This window comes from Fistularia commersonii, chromosome 18, assembly GCF_037954325.1.
Source record: "Fistularia commersonii isolate RoL2024-O1a breed Wild chromosome 18, RoL_Fcom_v1.0, whole genome shotgun sequence".
NCBI classification, from domain to species: Eukaryota; Metazoa; Chordata; class Actinopteri; order Syngnathiformes; family Fistulariidae; genus Fistularia; species Fistularia commersonii.
In genome coordinates, this window is record NC_141301.1 from 9,011,620 (window position 1) to 9,031,392 (window position 19,773).

Consider the following 19,773-nt stretch of genomic DNA (forward strand, 5'->3'; position numbering starts at 1 on the left):
GCCAATGGTTACAAGAGTCTTTAATTCAATTTTCACTGTAGACATGGTGTGCACTTGTTCTTTTATTTCCAACTGGCTGCAATCTGCCGACTGAGGGAAATCTGTTGAAAGTTCTAGATGATGGGACTTTTCTTGAGTCAGTCAGACTCACCCGGCAGCATCTTTACCTTTGTCTCTCTGTGTGGCACTTCCTCTTTCAAATCTCAGTGTTGTGAACTAACCAATGTGTAGGTCGATGCACTCAACGGCAAAAAAAATAGAACACTTTGTATCATTTTAACACATTCTGAGTAAATAAATCCACATGCGCCACTTGAGCTCCATACGAACCCTAGGGGAAAAAATAGTGTCTTGAAAGACACTTGTTGATTCAATGCGAATCTGCTGCCAAAAACCTGGAGCCGTTTTCGATGCAGTTTTCCCGCTGTGGCTTGCATGCGGGATTTGGAAGGTATCCATTTGTGAAATCCTCAGCCGCCCCTCTGACGCTACGCAAAAGACCATGAGCGGGGAAGGGGCTGAAAAGAATAGGAGACCCGGGGGGGAGTTTGAAAAATGGGATCTGGGTCACTTCAGGTGCCCAGTTACACTTCGAGTGAAATTGTGCAACTTGGATTGTCTGATTTGCGACTGCATCACTACTTGGCGGTCGTTAACAGGGCTTTGGGGTAAAACGCTTTTGCATACGGTGCGATAAACCCTGTCGCCTGGGAAATTCTGTTCAGCCTCTCCAGAAAAAAATGAAAGAAAAAAAAAAAGACTCAGTTCCAGTCCAGCTCGGCAAAGGATTGCGTATGGATTTTACGGGTGGGTGTATAGACGGTAATACTGAACCGCGGCGAAACTGCGAAGTCCCAAACTCACAAGGCTGTGAAAGTAGAGGTTGAGGAAGTGGATGTGCAAGTTTGGATATTCATTGTCTCTAGCATCCATACCTTTTTGCTTAGTTTCTTAAAAAAATATCAACAAAAGGGAAAAAAAAAAAAAGTCCAGAAATAAACTCTGAATGAGACGGCGGGTCATAGGTTCATACGTAGATGCTCGGGCCGTTTGGCCACGACAGGGTAAGCCTGCTGCTTCATCTGGGCCAGGTTGACCCCGGCAGGCTGGCGAATGGGGAGAGGGGCCGAGGCCTCCGAGCTCGTCGTCATGTCCATCTGTTCTGGGGTGGACAGCTCCATAGCCTGGTCCTGAGGAGGATGGAGGATACTGGGTCCTCCGCTGGGGAGGAGGGTGCTGCGGGACCAGCAGTCGCCCCCTGAGAACTTGACTGGGCTGTGGGTGGAAAATAAAACAAGGTGAAATGTCTCACACACACACACACATGACACCTGGCATTTCTAAAGTCAGTCCTTCTATTTAAATTTTCGGCCTAAACCATAAGCACATGATGGGAGTGGATAAAAAAATAAATAAAAACACCAGGCGTAGAGAGGTGAAGCAGGGATGTTGTGAGGGGGAATTTACTAGTCTTGCGATTGTTCTAAATTTTTTGGAAATGTAGTGGTTTGGTGTTAGTGATCGGAAAAAGTGGGCCGAGATAGCAGGAATGTCGCAAGGAGGGGGGCTTTGCTGGGGGGGGTAACAATTTACACAAAGACAGCAACAACACAGAAAAAACCGAGACTCCATTTTTTTTCTAACCTCTATTGTTTTGTTTACATCTGTCTTTTCTGTATCTCTGTGGGTGTATAAACAAACACGCACACACACATATACATATATACGTGTGTGTGTGTGTGTGTCTGCGTATACACACACACACACACACACACACACATATATATATATATAGATATGTGTGTGTGTGTATATGTATGTATATATATATATATGTATATATATATATACACAGACATACACATATATGTCAGTCTGTCTGTACAATGTTGCTCAGTGTCAAGAAAGGCGTCTTAAATGAAATGTATTATTGTTTGTATTATAATTATTATTATTATTTCTGATATGAAAACATTTTCTGTCACGTCAGGTGGACCCCAGAAAGCAAAGCAAAGTTGTCAACCCCCCTGCCCGTTGTAATAGAAGCCTTGGTCCACGGTGGCCAACGCAAATCCATTCAGGACGTTGCTGTTCATGACATATACATCGATCTTGAGTATTTGTTGCTTTGACGAGGCCACAAGTGACTTCACCCTCAAGCATTGTTTGACATTTGTGCAGACATGAGGAAATTTGCCCTGTCTTGCTACAGGGATCTCAGGTAAATGGGCCACATTTCGCCCAAAAAGACGGTATTCCCCTATATATTTTTCACCAGTTGGTCACATAAGACAATGGTTTCTCCCCCGAACCTGAGCGGCGTTCTCGGGCTGTCGACGATCCGTCGAGGGGAGCGAATCTTTGGCTCGAACGAGAACTTCTCTTTGATATTCTCCAGGACTGATGGGGCGACGTATGTGAAGCCCTGAAAAAGCATAGAGAAGTGATTTTAGCGTACACATAGTGTGATGCGATAAAAATTTCATAATACAAATCTTGAAATCTGTAGTCATATACATCTAGGCATTATTTCCAAAACTGCAGGGAACATTTCTGTAGGATTGACAGATCATTATAAGGAAAAAGTCAAGTCACTGCAAAGTAAACTTAAGTTAAAATCTACTTTTTAATCCTTTACATGTGTGGAACTATTCCTCCCAAAAAATTTGAATTATGCCTTTATTTTCTAAAAAAAAAAAAAAAGAAAAAGGAAAAACAATGTATCATTGTCTTATAATTTGAAAGGAAATGTCTAATAGGGAACAAAAGGGTCAGGAAAATGTTTGCCAATTTGAAAATTGATTAAAATTCATACACAGAGAGTGATGTTGTCTTCTTGTTAGACATATCTTAGAAATTAGACCTTTGACTTACTGGAACAATTATTTGTGGATTCGAGATGAAGAAAATAAAGTCTTGAGTCCCTCTCATTCCCACACATGTACTCCAATCATGCTATGGTATACCTCCACTACTTGAAATTTCCTTCTCCCTGCTGCTGGCTCACCCTACAGATCATGATGTCATCCTCCAACATTGTAATCGAGGAAAATTCCTGCTTAACCTCATCTGTCAGGCTTTGCATCACCACATCAAACAAGAGGGCCCCAGAGCTGATCCCTGATGCACTCCCACCTCCACTTTGAACTCCTCTGTCACACCTACAGAATATGTCACCACTGTCTTCCGACTCACATACATGTCCTGCACCAGTCTAATATGCTTCTCTGCCATTCCAGTCTTCCTCATACAGTACCAGAGTTCCTTTCTCTGCGCTCTGTCGTATGCTTTTCTATATCTCTTCTGACCTTTACTGTACTTCTTGATCAACATTCACGCAGCAAATATTGCTTCTGTAGTGCTCTTTGGTGCCAACAGAGACACAGTTTCCTCAAGAAACAAGAAGAGACTTAACTGGGCAGCTCACTAGACTCCATTGAGGAAAGGGACAGAGCCCAACATCCCTCTGCCCCTTGGATAGATATCAGTCCCACGCAGAACACTGGAGTACCTGGGCCTAAGGCCCCTTCAATGCGAGACTTTTACACCGAAAGTGCTATGAACTGAAGAAGCCCCTTGAAGAAGCCCCATGGACGAGGGGTGAAATGTCTTCAAGTAAAGAAATTCAGGTCTAGTTACCATGATAAGATTTTGACAAATATTCACCATGACCTGGATGACTGAGAACATACCCAAAGTGCTACTATGTGCAATATTTTTATTATTGTACTGTGATTTTATTATTATTCTATGCAAATTATGTGGGTAAATCCCTGTTGTAAATAATCTTGTAATTGTTCTTGTAAATATTGTTGCTTGTTTGGCCATTGTACTACAGTACATACCTACCCTGTCTCCTGCACCATATCTTTGGCTGCTGCAACACTTAAATTTCCCCAGTGTCGGATCCATCAAGCTGTATCTAAACGTATGCACTTACAAATACACTTCTCTTGTATTTTGTGAAAAATTTTGTTAATTAAACACTAACATTTTAGGTAAATTATTTTTATACATAGATAATTCATTGGTTGTTTTACATGATTTCAAACATTTTGGCTGATATTTATCAATATTTGAGGTTTTCTCAATATTTAATAGGAAATTTCCTTGTGTATGTATTTTGTGTATTTTTCAAAGGTTGAACATACTTTCATTATTACTTGGTGAAAATTTCCAGCCTAATAATCAAATAATAAAAAATTATTAATTACTAATTAAAATAAATTTGTTCACGCTAAAATGTTCACGCTACCAGAAAGGCTTGATTGGCGCTCTCACTCAGGGTGGAGTCATCTGGGCTGTCAACTGGTGTCTGACTGGTGAATTTCGAGTCAAACTGACTCACGTCTTCGGCCGATTGCTGCAAATGGAGAAATGAGGCAATTGGAACAGATCTACAAGCCGACGGGGTGAACATGGGAGTGGATCCAAGTTCAGTTACTGAAAAAAATTCTATATATTAAATCAAAAAGTAAATGTGAGAGAAGGAAACACACGGAAAAGAGAGGAAAAACTCTGAACTGCAGCTTCATAGGCACTATACTCACCAAGAACGGTTTAAATGGAGGCTCTACTTTCCGGGCCAATAAATCCTCCCAGATGATGTGTCGAAAAAAGGAATGAGCCTAAAAATACAAGCAGTGCCATAAAATACAGTTCTGTGGTGTGAGGCCTTTTTCAAGCACCGTTGCCATTTGCGCAAAAAATGGGCTCTGCAAGCGGTAAGCTCTCCTGCTTTGGCTGCCTTGAGGGACAACCATTTGACCTGAACAAACAGCAAGGCCCGTTTGGAGTTGGTGAGTGATCGGTCAGCAGAGACATGTCAATATTTATTTGAAACAACTTGCTTGCAAATTAAAAAAAAAAAAAAAAAAAACAAAAAAAAAACAGGCAACTGGAAAACTAAGGCAAATAGTGGTGGAGCTCTTTTATTTCTCCTTTAACAGTATTTTTCAGGTGTGTAGTATAAGGGTGTTTTTTGGGAGAGTTCAGGGGTCTTTCTTGCCCCTTGTGTTCTTACCTGCACCTCCGTTGCGTCTCCTGCTCCTGCTCCCAACCGCGATGAGGCATTTCTTTTCAGCAGCTGCACAGAAACTTCTCATGAATACAATTGTGCGCTTATTTTTACTGAACAGGAAACGTGAGTGACGTGCGCCGAAAATCAATACCCTTTTCAGGAGGTCTCTTGCTTCTTGCGTGAGGTAGGGCGGGAGGCTGAGCTTGCACTTCAAGATCTTGTCAATGGTCTTTTTTCGGTTCTCACCAGTGAATGGGGGCTATGGCCAGAAAAAAAGGGGGGAAAATAAAGGGTTACTTGAGCAGTCCATCACTCCGTTACGGCGGTCCTTGGATTTGTCTTTCCGAATTGAATGGATCTTCTGATGAATTGTGTCGAACTGACCGCTCCCGTGAGCATGTCGTACATCAGTGCGCCTAGACTCCACCAGTCGACCGCTCTGTTGTGCCCGCTTCTCATTAAGATCTCCGGAGCCCTGAACCGAACAAAGGCCCGTTTCTCACAATTTATTTGTGATCAATGACAGAGAGCAATAACACGGGTCAGTGAAGGCGGCGTCTTACATGTATTCTATGGTACCGCAGAATGTGTGGGTGACCGTCCCATCGTGGATTGATTCTTTACAGAGTCCAAAATCTGTTAACTTGACATGACCTGGGAGGAAAACAGCAGACAAAACATAATCGGCTCCGATGTAGTCACATTCCAAGTCCCATCACAAATTGGATAAGTCTAAGATGATATAAGGGGAAAAAAATTTAGCATCACAATAGTAAGAGGCTTTTTATTTTTCTTTCTCCAATTTTGATTTCGGTATGCTATGCACTTCTTTGTTGCGGATTTGTATATTTAGCACTTTGGTGCTTTACACAAGTATATTAGCTCAAAACTTTCGCTAAAAATGTGTCAAAAATGAGCGAAAACCTAAAGCCAAGATGTTACACCTTTTAATGATCCATCTCTACAGTGACAACTAAATGGCATTTCCATTTACATTATTTGCAAAATAGTCAATATATATGACAATTGGATAACACCTCTCCATATTTACATATATAGGAACATTCACACACACACACACACACACACACACACACACACACACACACACACACACACACACACACACACACACACACACACACACACACACACACACACACACACACACACACACACACACACACACACACACACACACACACACACACACTGTTTCAACTCTTGTGATTTTCTTTGCCTACCCACCTTGGCTGTTGAGCATGATGTTCTCAGGCTTTAAGTCTCTGTAGATGATGCCCTTCTGGTGCAGGTGGCCCAGGGCCATGGAGATCTCAGCCAGGTAGAAACTGCGGACCAAAAACAGTGAAGAATACACTCACTCTCATAGACAAAATTAGACAGCGTCCTAACATGGAAGTGGGTTTCTGCTGTTGGCTTGCTCACCAGGCCGTATCTTCCATGAAGATTCCTTCCCTCTCGAGCTGCATGAACAGTTCTCCTCCTGCACAGATTAATGTTTAACCTAGCTGCGGGTGGGGATATGCACACGTGTCCCAAACTATTCCAAAAACGAAAAAACTAACCTCACATTAGACAGGTGTAGAAAGAAAAGAAATCTTAACTGTAAAGAGGTGCTTGTGGTACCAACTACTCAGAACCAAAACTCCACATGGGACTTAGCTGGCATTAAATCGACCAAAATGTGTTTGTTCTTCTTTCACTGACCACTCAGGTACTCCAGGATGAGGTACAGCTTCCCTCCTGTCTGAAAGGCGTAGATGAGATCCACAATAAAAGGATGCTTCACCTCCTCCAGGATGTTCCTCTCCGCCTTGGTGTGGGCTGTGTCCTTGGCGTTACGCACAATCATAGCCTGGTGCCATCGACACAGACAGCCACAAAAAAAAAAGAAAGAAAAACAAAAAAAGAACCCAACTTGTAATTCACGACACTGAAACCAGTATGTAAATTCCTTGCACACTTTATCTCTTAGCGATGATGCACTTTAGTATAGTGGTAAGTATGTCCGCCTGTCATGTGGGAGACCTGGGTTCGATTCTCAGACAGGGAGGCCACTTTTATGGCACAGGAAGTAAAGCAATCATCTCTGGAACCCAACATTCCTGGTTCGATTCCCAGCTCCTCCTAGTGTTGGTTGAAGTGCTTTTGAGCAAGACACTGGACCCCTAACTGCTCGGTGGTCAATGGCAGCTTACTGCTCATAGGTGCATCCAGGATGGGTTACTTGAAGAGAACGAATTTCTCCACGGGGATTAATAAAGGATTAATTATTAGAAATTATAAAGCTGTGGGCCTAAGTGAGTGCTTGGACCAGACATCTAATAACAAAGCAACTAAGAGGCAAGAAAGGGTGTGACAGACATCTATGTCGATGAAAGTTTGATGGGAAAATCATGAACGATAGATTGAGTTTCGAAGAATGACTAAATAAATCTGCATGCTTGCCTGATACTTTTTACTACCCAGTTTTCCACAAAAATCTAAATAAAAAAAGTCAAAACTATGATGTGCTTCATACTATTTATATTATGACTACAGGATATTTGCAATTATTTTGCATTTGTCTTTCTACAGCTCATCTCAACACATTCTGTCTGTTGCTCCTGCTGCTATTTATGCTGCTGCTGTCTGTATACTAAAGAGCTGCATGTCAGCAAATGTGTTGGCTCGGCTGGGAGTGCAGGGTCATCAGGGCTCCAGCGGACTGAAGCTGCGACAAGCGTGTCAGTTAAATGGGTTATGTGTGAAGGTACAACCCAGGATGGGCCCGTGGTCCTCTCTAGACCACGAAAATTTGCAAAGAAGCCCTGAAGTCATTCATGAGCCTTTATATAAACGCAAAACAAGGACTACAAAGTTCCTTTTTAAGCTAATTGATAACACAGAAGGCATTACAGATTTTTCCTTCCCCAGTAGTTCTTAAGATAAATGCCACAAGTGGGCCAGACAGGAAACCACAACAAGAAGGGAAAAAAAACAGCCTATATGAGAATAGTACTCTGGGTGACTTTGTGTCGCTAGGACCCTTCACTTCTAACTTCTAGCCCAGAGGGCCGCAGCAAGCTAAATAGGGTTCCCACTTTTTTCTTGAGAAGATTTTTCAGGATGTTTTTTTCTTTTGGATGCCAGTCTATTTGGTAAAAGAGGTCAGAAATCAAACTCCAATATTAAAATCAACTTCTCTGGAAATGCAAAAAGGAGGTCAACTGCTCTGAATTATTTCTTTTGAGTATTCCACAATTTAATAATTATAGCAACCCTGTAAAATGAATTAAACTGTTTATTTTTGGTTTATAAACACTTTTGAGTAGCCTTGTTCAAAAATTAATATTACAGTTTCAAGGCAATGTGATTCATGACAGAGGTCAGCCCTTTCAAATACTATGTTTTGAAAAACACCTGTCGCAACATGTTTACGTTTCAAGAACCACAAAATTAGTGAAAAATCGTTTCTCCGGTTAGGCAGAATCAGTGGAAACCCTGAAAGGCTTGAGAATCAGTTTGATATCAATGCTTGTGCAAGCTGGACAGATATTTCAGAAGAAGGAAAAACACCAATGTTGTTTTAATAATTGTTTAGTGCCATTGTGTTGTAATTATCTTTTCTCAGTTTGCTAATGTTCAGGAAATGTTATTATTTCATTCAACTTTTTCATATTTTGATCATAAATAATGAAGTGAATATGAATATGAGAACAGAGAAACACTTTTTGGATGTAACATAATGAATTAGTTATGCACTACCTACATACAATTAATCTACTTGAGGTTCAGTTGTCCAAACAGATGGAATTATACCTTTAGAAAAAATAAAAAGACATTTAAATTTTATCTCAGCAAAAGATCATTTTTGAATTGAATAATTTAATAAATTTCTCATCTCCCTGCAGGGACCCGCTATGGCATTTGTCCTATTAGGTGGTCTTAAATCATGTTAAAGGCAGGGGCTACTCTCTAGTGCCAGTTTGTGTTCAGTTTTGCTAAATGCTCAGCGTCAATGTATGTGGATTTCAAGAAAGTAGGACTTCTTCGATAAACCTTCTACAGTGGATATTTATACACACGCGTCCTAAATGTTAGCTCTCAAGCAGCGATTTTGATTCCAAGTAGTCCTACATGTCACTCCTTGGTGCTCGGCAACTTAACAACTGCAAATGACTGGCCGGGATTCTGCATTTCTTCAGTGTGTCCCGTGAAACCTTTTGGCCAATCGAGCAAAAGCAGCATGAATACTGAGCAGAATGTCATGGGTAGAGGAATATGAGAAGGGTTTTAAGTGCCAAAGCGGCAGCAAAAGCAGCACAAATGGCAACCTACCAACTAGCAGTGAAATCTTACCCCACCACAAGCTTCAAGGAGGGACAATATTGGCAGATAGAAGCACCATAATGTTTATTTGTAATAATGAGGCATGCAATTATATGAACATAATCTATACTGAGAGTCGCTGAAAAGTTGCTTTTAATGTGTCCAAAAGTAAAAAAAAAAAAGTATCTTACCTTTTTTAAAACTTTCATTGCAAATATTTTGCCCGAAGCAGCTCCAACAACTTTTCTCACTTGAAAAACCTGCAAAGAGAGCGAAATACGTAGTTTTTATAATTGTGAATAGTATTCACCCAGACTGTTCTGGATCTGTAGGTGTTACAAATACCTTTCCATAACCACCCTTCCCCAGAACCCGCAGCAGCTCGAAGCACTCTGGTCTGATGTTTTCCGTCCCCTGATTGACATTGTCCTCAGATATCTCGATTTTCTCACAGTCATCCATATTGCTGCGGAGACATATTCAATGTGTCACACTTGCACATACTTTTGTGACCATTTTGGTCACAAGACCGCACGGTAAGGATTGGAAAATTCAGCGCTTACAACTCAAATCCACTGCACTGGTCCATGATGTCACCGATTTGGGTCTAAAAGGAAAAAGCAAAAATGCCCAAATTTTAATCAGAAAGAGTCCTGTCATATTTTCACGCCAGTGGGACGATAACACCGGAGGCGTGAACACCACCGGAAGGCCAATATCCAGAGAAATTGTTCAATTTTTCACATGACCTTAATGAATACACATACATTCAGGCTGCATGACAATAACAGGTCAGGAAACACAACAGTACTATAGATTACACCTGTTTACAAGGTTGTTCACTTGCAATCCACACAGTGGCAGTGACACCACATGAACCCTCCAGGATGCAACAGTTGTCCACTCATGCCACATAAACAACGACATGAAAGGTGCATTGCACTGGATCAGTGGATCAGAATTAGTCACTGTAATAATGAAATGTGTGTCCTGCACTTTTATAAGTACAGTGCGTTCTCTGTCAAGTGTTGAAATGCACCTTGGTGATGTGTCGGTACGTTTTAAACTATGGGTAGATATTAACTCCACACAGGTTCACTCTGTCACAGTCTTGCCAAAATAAACTGTTGCACACTGAGCAACATTTATCACTGCAGCCCCTTTGGCCAAGTAAGGCTTTGCTTGCACAACTCGATCATGACAGCGTTCACTTTCGAACTTGACAGCTCTTTCCACGCGAGAGTTCAATTGGTAACTATTCCGAAGAGATGTATAAGTAGAAGGAATTGCAGCTCTGTTATGTCAGCGTGCTAACAGCGGCGCTAATCGTGTTAAGCCTCCCTCATAGGGCCTGAGCGATCCGGCTGCAGGAACGGGCCTGCGGTGGCTGACAGGCTACTCGGCTAACAACTAGCAACTAGCTAGAGTGCATGAGAGTTTCTGCTGTGACAAAGTCTCGCAGTTCCGTTCGGCGGCTTCCGCAAAAGTACCTCCTCGTTCTCATCGTCGGAGACATTTTCCTCCGGCTGGTCCAAGTCAATGTCAAACACTCCTGCCATGGTAGCGCTTTGCTCATGTAGCTCTGTCACAGACAGCAAGAATTGCAGGCGTCCCCCACCTCATGGACAAACACACACCGCCGCCATAACCGGCTACTACACTGAGCATGCGCACTGCTGTGCTCAACAAAGGGGCGGTAACCTCTGAGTTTGTTTTAATTGCCACTTTCCTTTCTTTTTTATTGAATTACTTTTTAATCAACCACCAAGATACGACATATCACTGATAGGATCTTGGACTCAAAATGAATTAGAATAAAATTAATGAAGCATTTGTTCATGAATGTCACGTGAACTACAATCATCAACAATTATATACATTAGTCGCTGCCATAAACTGACTGTTGTTTGTATCATAACAATAATATCACCCATTCGCTCAACAACTTTAAGATTTTAATGCCTGTAGTAACTTGATCATAGCATGCACAGTTTTGCTCTTTTTCAACATCCCCCGCTATTTGTTCCCGAGGTGGACCTACCCGTTCCAGTTTCAAAGTACAACGTTAATGTAATACATCATTTCAAATATGTATACATCTAAGACATAAATACAAAACATATATATGTATATATGTTTCTTGGATTTCGTACTTCAAATGAGTTTGAAGGAAATATTTTGTGATGTTTCATGTATGAACATTGAAAAATAAAAACATCAATACAGACAAAAATAAAAAAATAAAATAAATCCGTGCCATTTAAGGTTTCGTGTTATTCTGTTCAAATTATTACACTGTTATGAAGGACAGAATATATTTATATTTTCTGCCCTTCATGACAGTATCTCGGCTAAGCACTCCCATCAGCGGGACCGCACATGTTAAACAATTTGGCGATAGTCAGAGAGGCCACACTGAGATAATTTAGACATGTCCAGAGGAGGGATGATGAATTTATTGGTAGAAGGATGCTGATGTTGAAACATTCAGGCAGGAGGCCTAGAGAAAAACCGAAGAGGAGATTTGCGGATGGAGTGAACGAGAACAAGAAGTTGGTTGGTGTGAGAGAAGAGGATGCAGAGGATAGGGTTAAATGGAAGGAGATGATTTTGCGAGTCCTAAAGGGGCGGAAGGAAAAGAGCAAGAAGAAGAAGAAAAAATTGAAAGAAAGAGAAAGAGTGGGAGAGTGGGAGATAGACCTTGTTGCGCATATTGAGTGGCCTTTTCAGATGGTAATACTAAAGAACAATCAAATTTCAGAAATACGGCATATGGTAGTTAAGTAGAATAAACTGATTTATTATTCAGCTCAATATAAGAATAGATAAAATAGAATCGGGACTCAAATCTAGGCTTCTCACTGACAGGCGTCTTATTTTGAAACTTTGAAATGTAAACCGGAAATGACGCAAGAACGAGGCGGCAGTTACGGATGTAGCCAGGCCATCATTGTAAACTAAGTAGTTCGTTGGACAACATATCATGTCTCTACGCGCTCTGGCCGATAAATATGAGCGTTGTTGTCACAGTTTGACCCGGAATTCGTCGAAAGGAGGTGGACCATGTCTGTCGTGACGGTTCAGCTCGGTCAGTGCGGGAACCAAGTGGGTCGGGAACTGTTCGACATCCTTCGCAGTGATGCCCAAGCCGGACAGAGGCAAACGTATAGCCAAGCTAGCTGTGAGCGGTTCTTCTACCAAAATTCAAATGGAGGTAAAAATGATTTGCCGCTTACGTATTTCACATGCATTCGGTTTCTCAATACATGTTTGTTTCCAACAATTTTATGTCACAGAATCTAAAGATATGGACTAACTCATAGAATTAATTCAGCGAGGGACGATACGGTTTAACATAGTGCCATTCAAAATAACGCATTCAGCGTCCTGTACAGAGTTAATAACTTTTGCTGATTTTAAGATCTTGAAACCATGAGCTTTTACATCAATGATTTTAACAAAACAGCTACAATTAAAGATCAACATGTTAATGCTACACAATACAACATGATAAAATACATAAGAATAAGAATAAGAACAACTTTATTAATCCCGAAGGAAATTGCAGTGCCAGAGTTACAGAAAATATAACAGTAATAAATAATAAAAGAGAGGCAGAATTAGAAATAAAATAAACTATAAACTATAAAGTGTTTCAGTGAAACTATAAAGTGTCTTAGTAAGCAGTGATAAAACTATAAGTGTCTTAGTAACAAGTGAGGTAAGGAGTGCACAATAGTATGATAGAAGGGAACATTATAGTGTAGCAGTTATGAGATGAGATGAAATATTGCACAGTGTAGCTGTTATGAGATGAAATATTGCACAGTTTCTGAATATTGCACAGAAATGAGATATTGCACATTTTTGTTTGTTTTTAAGTTAAAGATAGGTTGTTATGGTTGCTGGCGGCTGAATGGAGAGGAATTAAAAAGTCTGATCGCCTCGGGGAGGAAAGACCTCCTGTGGCGTTCAGTGGAGCTCCTCGGTGGTATCAGTCTACGGCTGAAAGAGCTCTTACAGGACGTCAGTGTGGCATGCAGGGGGTGATGGATGTTTGAATTCATAAGCTTATAAGATAAGCTTAAATGTTAATGTTTAAGTCATGCACTGCGGAAATTCACTGTCATCAACAGCAAGTACCATAAATATTGAAGAAACAAGTAAGAGCTTAGATTGTCTGTTTGCAACTTTCATATTTCACAGAACAAATTAATATCACAAAATCTGCATTCCAGATGTACCATAAAACCATCAAATGCAACCTCCACTGAGACACAAATTGATAATATGTGTAGCTTTGTTTTTCTTTTAGTTAGCACCTTTTTAACTGGGCGAAATCTTTTTGTCTTGGCAACTGGACTCGAATTTCTTCTTGAAGATGTTTCACTCCTCATCGGAGACACTTCTTCAGTTCTGATGATCTATGGGAAGTTTCCGAACAAAACTGCCTAGGTTATGGTGGCTTGTGTAAGTGGAAGAGTTGATTTGCAGAAACTAGGTGTAAGGGGGATTGTTATGCCACTGGGGGTGTTGTTCATCGGAACAAAAAAGCAACTTCGTTGGATGACCTGGAATTGGAATGTGATAAGGTAAAGCTAAACAAGAGTGAAACCTGTTGGATCACATGAAATGAAGTTCATGTGGATGTTGTTCGGAGGGTGCAGGTGGTTTGTGTGTGCAAATCCGTCTTGATACTTATCCCAGTATGGCGTTGTATGCTTGTGAAAGGTTATGTCTGAGGCCCCCTCCTCTATTCAAAGATGTTTTTTTCTTTTTTTGACAAAGATGCCTTTGTATCGGCTCCACTCTCGAACTATCTGTCTTCTATGGTCAGAACTGACATTGCTGTCTTCAAATGAATGGCCCTTGTCCTTCAGGTATATGTGGACAGCAGAGTCCTGCCCTGAAGTGGTGGCTCTCCTGTGTTGGGCCATCCATTTGTGCAGAGGTTGTTTGGTCTCTCCAATGTAGACGTCATCACAATCCTCAGTGCAAGTGTCAGCATATAGCACATTCTCTATCTTGTGCCTGGATGTTTTGTCCTTGGGGTGCACCAGTTTTTGCCACAGGGTGTTGTGGGATTTGAAATGTACCTGTATATAGTGTTTGTTGAATACCTTACGGAGTTTCTCAGAAACACCGGCAACATACGGTATGACAATGTTCATTCGTTTGTTGTTGTCTTCCTCCTGTTCTATGTTCCTGCGCCTGGTGGTTTCTGATTTGGCGAAGGCCTCATTAGGGTAGTCATCTTACCATTCCCCTGGTTACCCTGTTTATGTATCCCCATCTACGCAGACTTTGTGGCAAGGGCTTTGCTGATCGACATGGAGCCTAAAGTCATCAACCAGAGTTTGACCAGAGCTACAAACCCTGGCAGGTGGCGGTATGGCGACTCTTCATGTTTCAGTCAGAAGCAAGGCTCTGGAAACAACTGGGCAAATGGGTGAGGAGACTTAAAATGACATATCCTTTCAAAGTAGGGATGTGCTGCCAAACTATGGTAATTTTATAGCATGTGGGCTTTGACCTAAAGCATTTAGCTTTTGTCCTTTATTGAGGAAATACTCTGTGATTTCACTTTTTTGTTATTCTGCTGTTATCAAACTCTTGAATAGTAATATTGGCTTGTAGCCTATATCTTGGCAAACTGACCTTTTGGCTGTGTGTATAGCAAATAAGACAGGCAAGAAGTTTAAATGCGGCAATTATGTTTTTTTTTTTGTTTTGTTTTTTATCTCACCAGGTATTATGTCCATGGTCCCCATCACAGAGTAGTAGTAGAGGAGCTGATGAGGAAAGAGGTGGAGCGGTGTGACAGACTGGCTGGATTCATGCCTATAATGAGTGTGGCTGGGGGGACAGGATCTGGTGTCGGTACATATGTCACCCAGTGTCTTCGAGACATTTACCCAAAGTCCTTCATCGTCAATCACCTCACGTGGCCATATGTGACTGGAGAGGTACAGAGATGAGATGTCAGTTAACATATCATGTTGACTGTAATATGTTTTTATGATTAGGGCTACTCTGACCTGGTCTTTCAGGTGATTGTCCAAAACTACAATTCAGTGCTGACGCTTGCTCATCTGTATCAACTGTCAGACGCCATCCTCGTGCACGAGAATGACACAGTGCACAAGATCTGCAGTCGGTTGCTCCACATCAAAGATATCTCCTTCAATGATGTCAACAAAGTTATTGGACACCAGCTCGGGAGCATCTTGCAGCCTGCTCTGACTGCGGACTCCCATGGAGGCTACAGCAGGAATCCTCTTGGTATGAGAGACTTGGACACACATATACAAAGGCTTGATACTCAGAAATTGCTCATTTGCCCAGTAACCTTTGTCATATATTACCATATTTTTCACACTGCAAGGTGCACTTAAAATCCTTAAATTTTCTCAAAAATTGTCCCTGCGCCTGATAATCAGGTGCACCTTCTGTATGAATTCTTGTTGCGCTTACTGACCTCAAACCAATTTTATGTGGTACACTGCACTCAAACATCTGTTTAAATGTTTTAGTCCGACTTTGGTAAGCGACGAAGCCGTTCCACTTGATTGATTGTTGGACCATTCGCTCCTGACACGCGGATGTTGTATTAAAGTCAGTCCTTGGTTGACTATGGGTTGCAACGTCAGACAACGTGAGATGGCTAATTCTGTAGTGCTGGAATACAACAGTATTCCACCCTCTATCGCTGGCAACAATAAACCAATCAGAGAACAGTACATAGTACGCTTACTGCCACTTTTTGTAACACTCATACGTACTGAGCTTCGACATAAAATTACTGAATATTTTGTGTGTATGGGGACCCCCCAAAATCGCACTTGTTAAGAGACATGCTTACAGAGTATGCCATCCAGTCGATCATTACATTACAGTCATTTGACAGATGCTTTTATCCAAAGCGACTTACAAAAAAATCATGGGAATAGATACAAAGATCATTACAATAGATCATGGGAATAGAGCAGCCGCGAAATAATTCAGCATTAATTAATCAATGTTATGGAAGTAGAAGAAGCAAGCAGATGAACAGCACCAAGTAAAGAACACCAAACATAGTTTCTGAGGGAACAAAGTGTGATGAGCGAGATGAATAAAGTTCGACTAAACTGACTTTTTTGTTTTGCTTTATATACTGTATGTTTTATCACGCACCGTATAGTGCAGTGCGCCTTATGTATAAAAATAGACCCGTTCATTGATATTGCACCTTATAATGTGGTGTGCCTTATGGTCCGCAAAATACAGTACTGTGTTCAGTGTGCCCCCTTTGAATATAGTAAGGGAAAATACTAATATTTAATACATACATTTTATAAGCTTGTATTTATTTGGATACAATTTTTAAGTTTTTGATTTAAACTTTGTGAAATGCCATCTATTGATTTTTCATGTCCCCCCACTGTTTTTTGCTGCCTCTGATCAGAGTTACATCTCACATTGAGGCAAATTAAGGAGGCGCGGTAAATCAAATTTATGAAAATTACCATCTCAGTGAGCTACCTTATTTAGTTGTACAGATCTTCCTATATGTGTGTTTACCCCTGTCAATTTTTTTTTTAAGGATATACATTATGACTCCAGGATGCCATCTTTATCATGAGTTGTTTAGATTGCCTTCGTGCCCTCATTTCCTCAGGTGAATTGGTGAGTGCTCTCACATGCCACCCAGAGTATAAGCTGCTCAGCATGTGTACCATCCCGCAAATGCCTTGTTCCTCAATAGCCTACAGCACTTTCAGCTGGCCGTGTTTGCTGAAACACCTGCGACAGATGCTCATCTCCAATAGCAAGATGGAGGAAGGTGAGTTTGGTCAAAATTTCATATATTTAAAATTTTAACCTAAGGTGTTACCGTCCCTACCCTGCTGGCATGAATATTTAATGAATGAAAAATAAGATAAATGACTTGTATACAGTAGTATGATGTCATATTTTTGATATGAATTACTTTGCAGCGTGTCGACTCTCCGTCCACTGTAACTGCCCAATACCCTGTATGTGTGTGTGCCAGAAATGCTGTAGAAATGACCAAAAGTACTCACAAAAAGCCCATATTTATATTGCTTGTGTAATGTGTATATTTTTGTGAGTGCTCGTGCTTATTTGACCACAAAGCAACATCAAGCTGCACCAGAATTCCATTTTACGCTGAAAACACATCAGATACCTCATCACATTTCTCATTTAAGCAATTTCCCCCTGGGAGATCAAAGTATTCTAATTCTGACACCCGCAGTGTTATTTAAAAACCTTCCAAAATGTCAAAATCGATCAGTGATGAATTTGGAAGACAGGGTGCGTTGTTTGCCACTCAGCGTAAAAACAACACATTATCATCATCACTTGTGATCAGTATCCAAATCAAAGGGTCAGTGTTAGTTCTCTTGCATCATCATCTCAACCTACACTTGATTATCAGTGTTCAATACTGGCGTCCATTTGGGAACCTGATTCTAAGGTGGATGTTACAAATCAATCAGATATGTAATGTTGATTCGCAAAATTGTCATGCAAGCCATCAAAATGTGCCCCTACCAATAAGCCTGCAAAAGGCTGATATTAGTCATTAACTGGAAGACTCATCTATCAGTTGGGCACTTCCCTCATCATTGATGCAATTGAAGAATTAATATTATATGCAGTATATTAGTTCTATTAGTACTTGTTCAGCTAATAAAAATGTATTTTGTCAGTGCTGATTAATTTGATAGTAAACAATAGATGGTCAGTGTCGGTCCCCTGTCATATAGCGGATTATTGCCCATCAGGTATTAAATATTGATAGAGTAAGCTGCCTAGGACACTGTATTATTTGATTGTGCTCATGAAATTAGGTTGTGTGAGCATTTTCATGTTAATGCTTTGCATTTATCGCAGTTAAAAAGCGATTTCATGAAACACAAGGGCCCTTCATTGTTGGCAGGTATCAACTGGCAGGTGCGTCTGGCTGCTGCCTCTGAACGAACCAAGGGCCTCACAGGAAGCAGCTTTAATACCTCTCTCGCAAACCTCCTTATACTGAGAGGAAAAGATGTCTTCAGCGCAGAGACAGGTCTGATAGTTAAAATGTATTAGTGTTTTGGTTGAAAAAAATCTTCAGCGCACAAGCTGGATAAATTCATGCTTCAATTATTTTGACTTCATCTGTTGATAAATTGTCATATCCATCAGATGATTAAGAAACTGAAGAACCAACAGTATTTTTAATGCTTTGACTGTGTAGACCAAATAAGTCAAACAAATCCTGTTTTCAAGGTGAGTACGAGGATGCAGCACTTTACACCTCATGGCTTTCACCGCAAGAGGCCGTCACCAAGTGGAAATCTCCAGTTTCTTTTAACAAGTATGAAAAGTCTGCAACGCTGGTCAGCAACAGTCAGGCTCTGCTCGGATCCTTGGATAAAATGGTGGGGAAAGCCTGGAATATGTTTGCCTCAAGGTGAGACACACAAAAAAAACCCAAATACATTGAAATTCGGTTTCAGTGGATTTAATGAATTAATATATTCACAAGAAATTCTGATCACAAGAAATTCTTCTGACTTTAGGAGAAATAGTAACCTGTTTTTTTGTTTTGTGTAGTCCTTCCTCTTTATTCTGCTGTGCTTTTGTTGTTCCTCTTTGCTGCAGGGCATATATCCATCAGTATGTCAAGTTTGGAATCACAGAGGAAGATTTCCTTGACAGCTTTACATCTCTGGAGCAGATCATCTCCAGCTACAGACAGCTGTCTTCCCAGTAGTGGGGGAGGACAAGTACTGGCCAATGCCTTTGTGTCATCAATGTCCTGTCGTAATGTACACGTGGTGATTTGCGTCAAGATCAGAATTACTGTGTTCGGCCATAGGTAATAATAGCCATTTCCTTCTACTTTCTTAGAATTGACTTGATGTAATGCAAAATATTTTTGCAGGTTCTTATATTTATTAAAAATAAATCAAGCCTGAGATTTCTCCGTATCGTTAACGACATTTCTCAGAATTGTGCTGCCTTCATAGAATTGGAGTATCTTTTTGTATAGGCTTTTCACTCTTTAATTTAAATCTTGGAAGAGGAACATGTTCAAATTTGTGTATGAAATGCTACAAATATACTGAACGTGTTCGCAGCCTTCTTTATCTCCCCGCATATATCACAGCATCCAAACATGGTCCTGTTCTCTGCTAATACCTAGGTTAAAATTCTTAAAAATGTCAACGGATTCCTTGCTTTAAGCTGCCAGTGTGCAGGTTGTTTAGTCAGTTACCAAGGTAACTCATCCAGACGTTTAAAGTTACGCCTCTTGAAATGTTCTCAGACATCTAAGTTATCTCAGCGAGACATACATAGCTTGAACATTTTTGTAGGCAAACAGTTGTAATAAACATTCAATGTGGGGCCTCCTGACAACAACGATA

The 19,773-nt window shown here is 40.8% G+C and overlaps 2 protein-coding genes across 2 annotated transcripts; one reads left to right on the top strand and one right to left on the bottom strand.

Annotated features, from left to right (window-relative positions):
- On the bottom strand, positions 1–11,021 carry rps6kb1b (ribosomal protein S6 kinase B1b). Its single transcript, XM_086164397.1, has 15 exons — positions 10,843–11,021; positions 9,916–9,959; positions 9,698–9,818; positions 9,544–9,612; positions 6,749–6,896; positions 6,467–6,524; positions 6,269–6,369; positions 5,584–5,674; positions 5,405–5,495; positions 5,172–5,279; positions 5,024–5,086; positions 4,551–4,628; positions 4,256–4,363; positions 2,313–2,425; positions 1–1,275 (listed from the first exon to the last, which is right to left on the bottom strand). Exons 1-15 carry the CDS (start codon positions 10,909–10,911, stop codon positions 1,020–1,022), a joined length of 1,518 nt encoding a protein of 505 aa, XP_086020523.1. The 5' UTR covers positions 10,912–11,021; the 3' UTR covers positions 1–1,019.
- A 1,256-nt stretch (positions 11,022–12,277) lies between these two features.
- Positions 12,278–19,637, top strand: tubd1 (tubulin, delta 1). The gene is made up of 8 exons (XM_086164596.1): positions 12,278–12,566; positions 14,654–14,801; positions 15,102–15,318; positions 15,403–15,634; positions 17,013–17,177; positions 18,300–18,428; positions 18,632–18,815; positions 19,007–19,637. The coding sequence occupies exons 1-8, from the start codon at positions 12,416–12,418 to the stop codon at positions 19,116–19,118; spliced, it is 1,338 nt and encodes a 445-aa protein (XP_086020722.1). The 5' UTR covers positions 12,278–12,415; the 3' UTR covers positions 19,119–19,637.
- Positions 19,638–19,773: the final 136 nt, after the last annotated feature.

Excerpts from the sequence above, each read along its gene's own strand:
- rps6kb1b (XM_086164397.1), bottom strand. The coding sequence starts at position 10,911 with ATGGCAGGAGTGTTTGACATTGACTTGGACCAGCCGGAGGAAAATGTC. Across the intron at positions 6,897-9,543 it reads CAATGAAAGTTTTAAAAAAG|GCTATGATTGTGCGTAACGC; the intron begins GTAAGATACTTT and ends CGATGGCACCAG. Across the intron at positions 4,364-4,550 it reads CTCCATTTAAACCGTTCTTG|CAATCGGCCGAAGACGTGAG; the intron begins GTGAGTATAGTG and ends CTCCATTTGCAG.
- tubd1 (XM_086164596.1), top strand. The coding sequence starts at position 12,416 with ATGTCTGTCGTGACGGTTCAGCTCGGTCAGTGCGGGAACCAAGTGGGT. Across the intron at positions 12,567-14,653 it reads CTACCAAAATTCAAATGGAG|ACTTTGTGGCAAGGGCTTTG; the intron begins GTAAAAATGATT and ends CCATCTACGCAG. Across the intron at positions 15,635-17,012 it reads CTACAGCAGGAATCCTCTTG|GTGAATTGGTGAGTGCTCTC; the intron begins GTATGAGAGACT and ends TCATTTCCTCAG.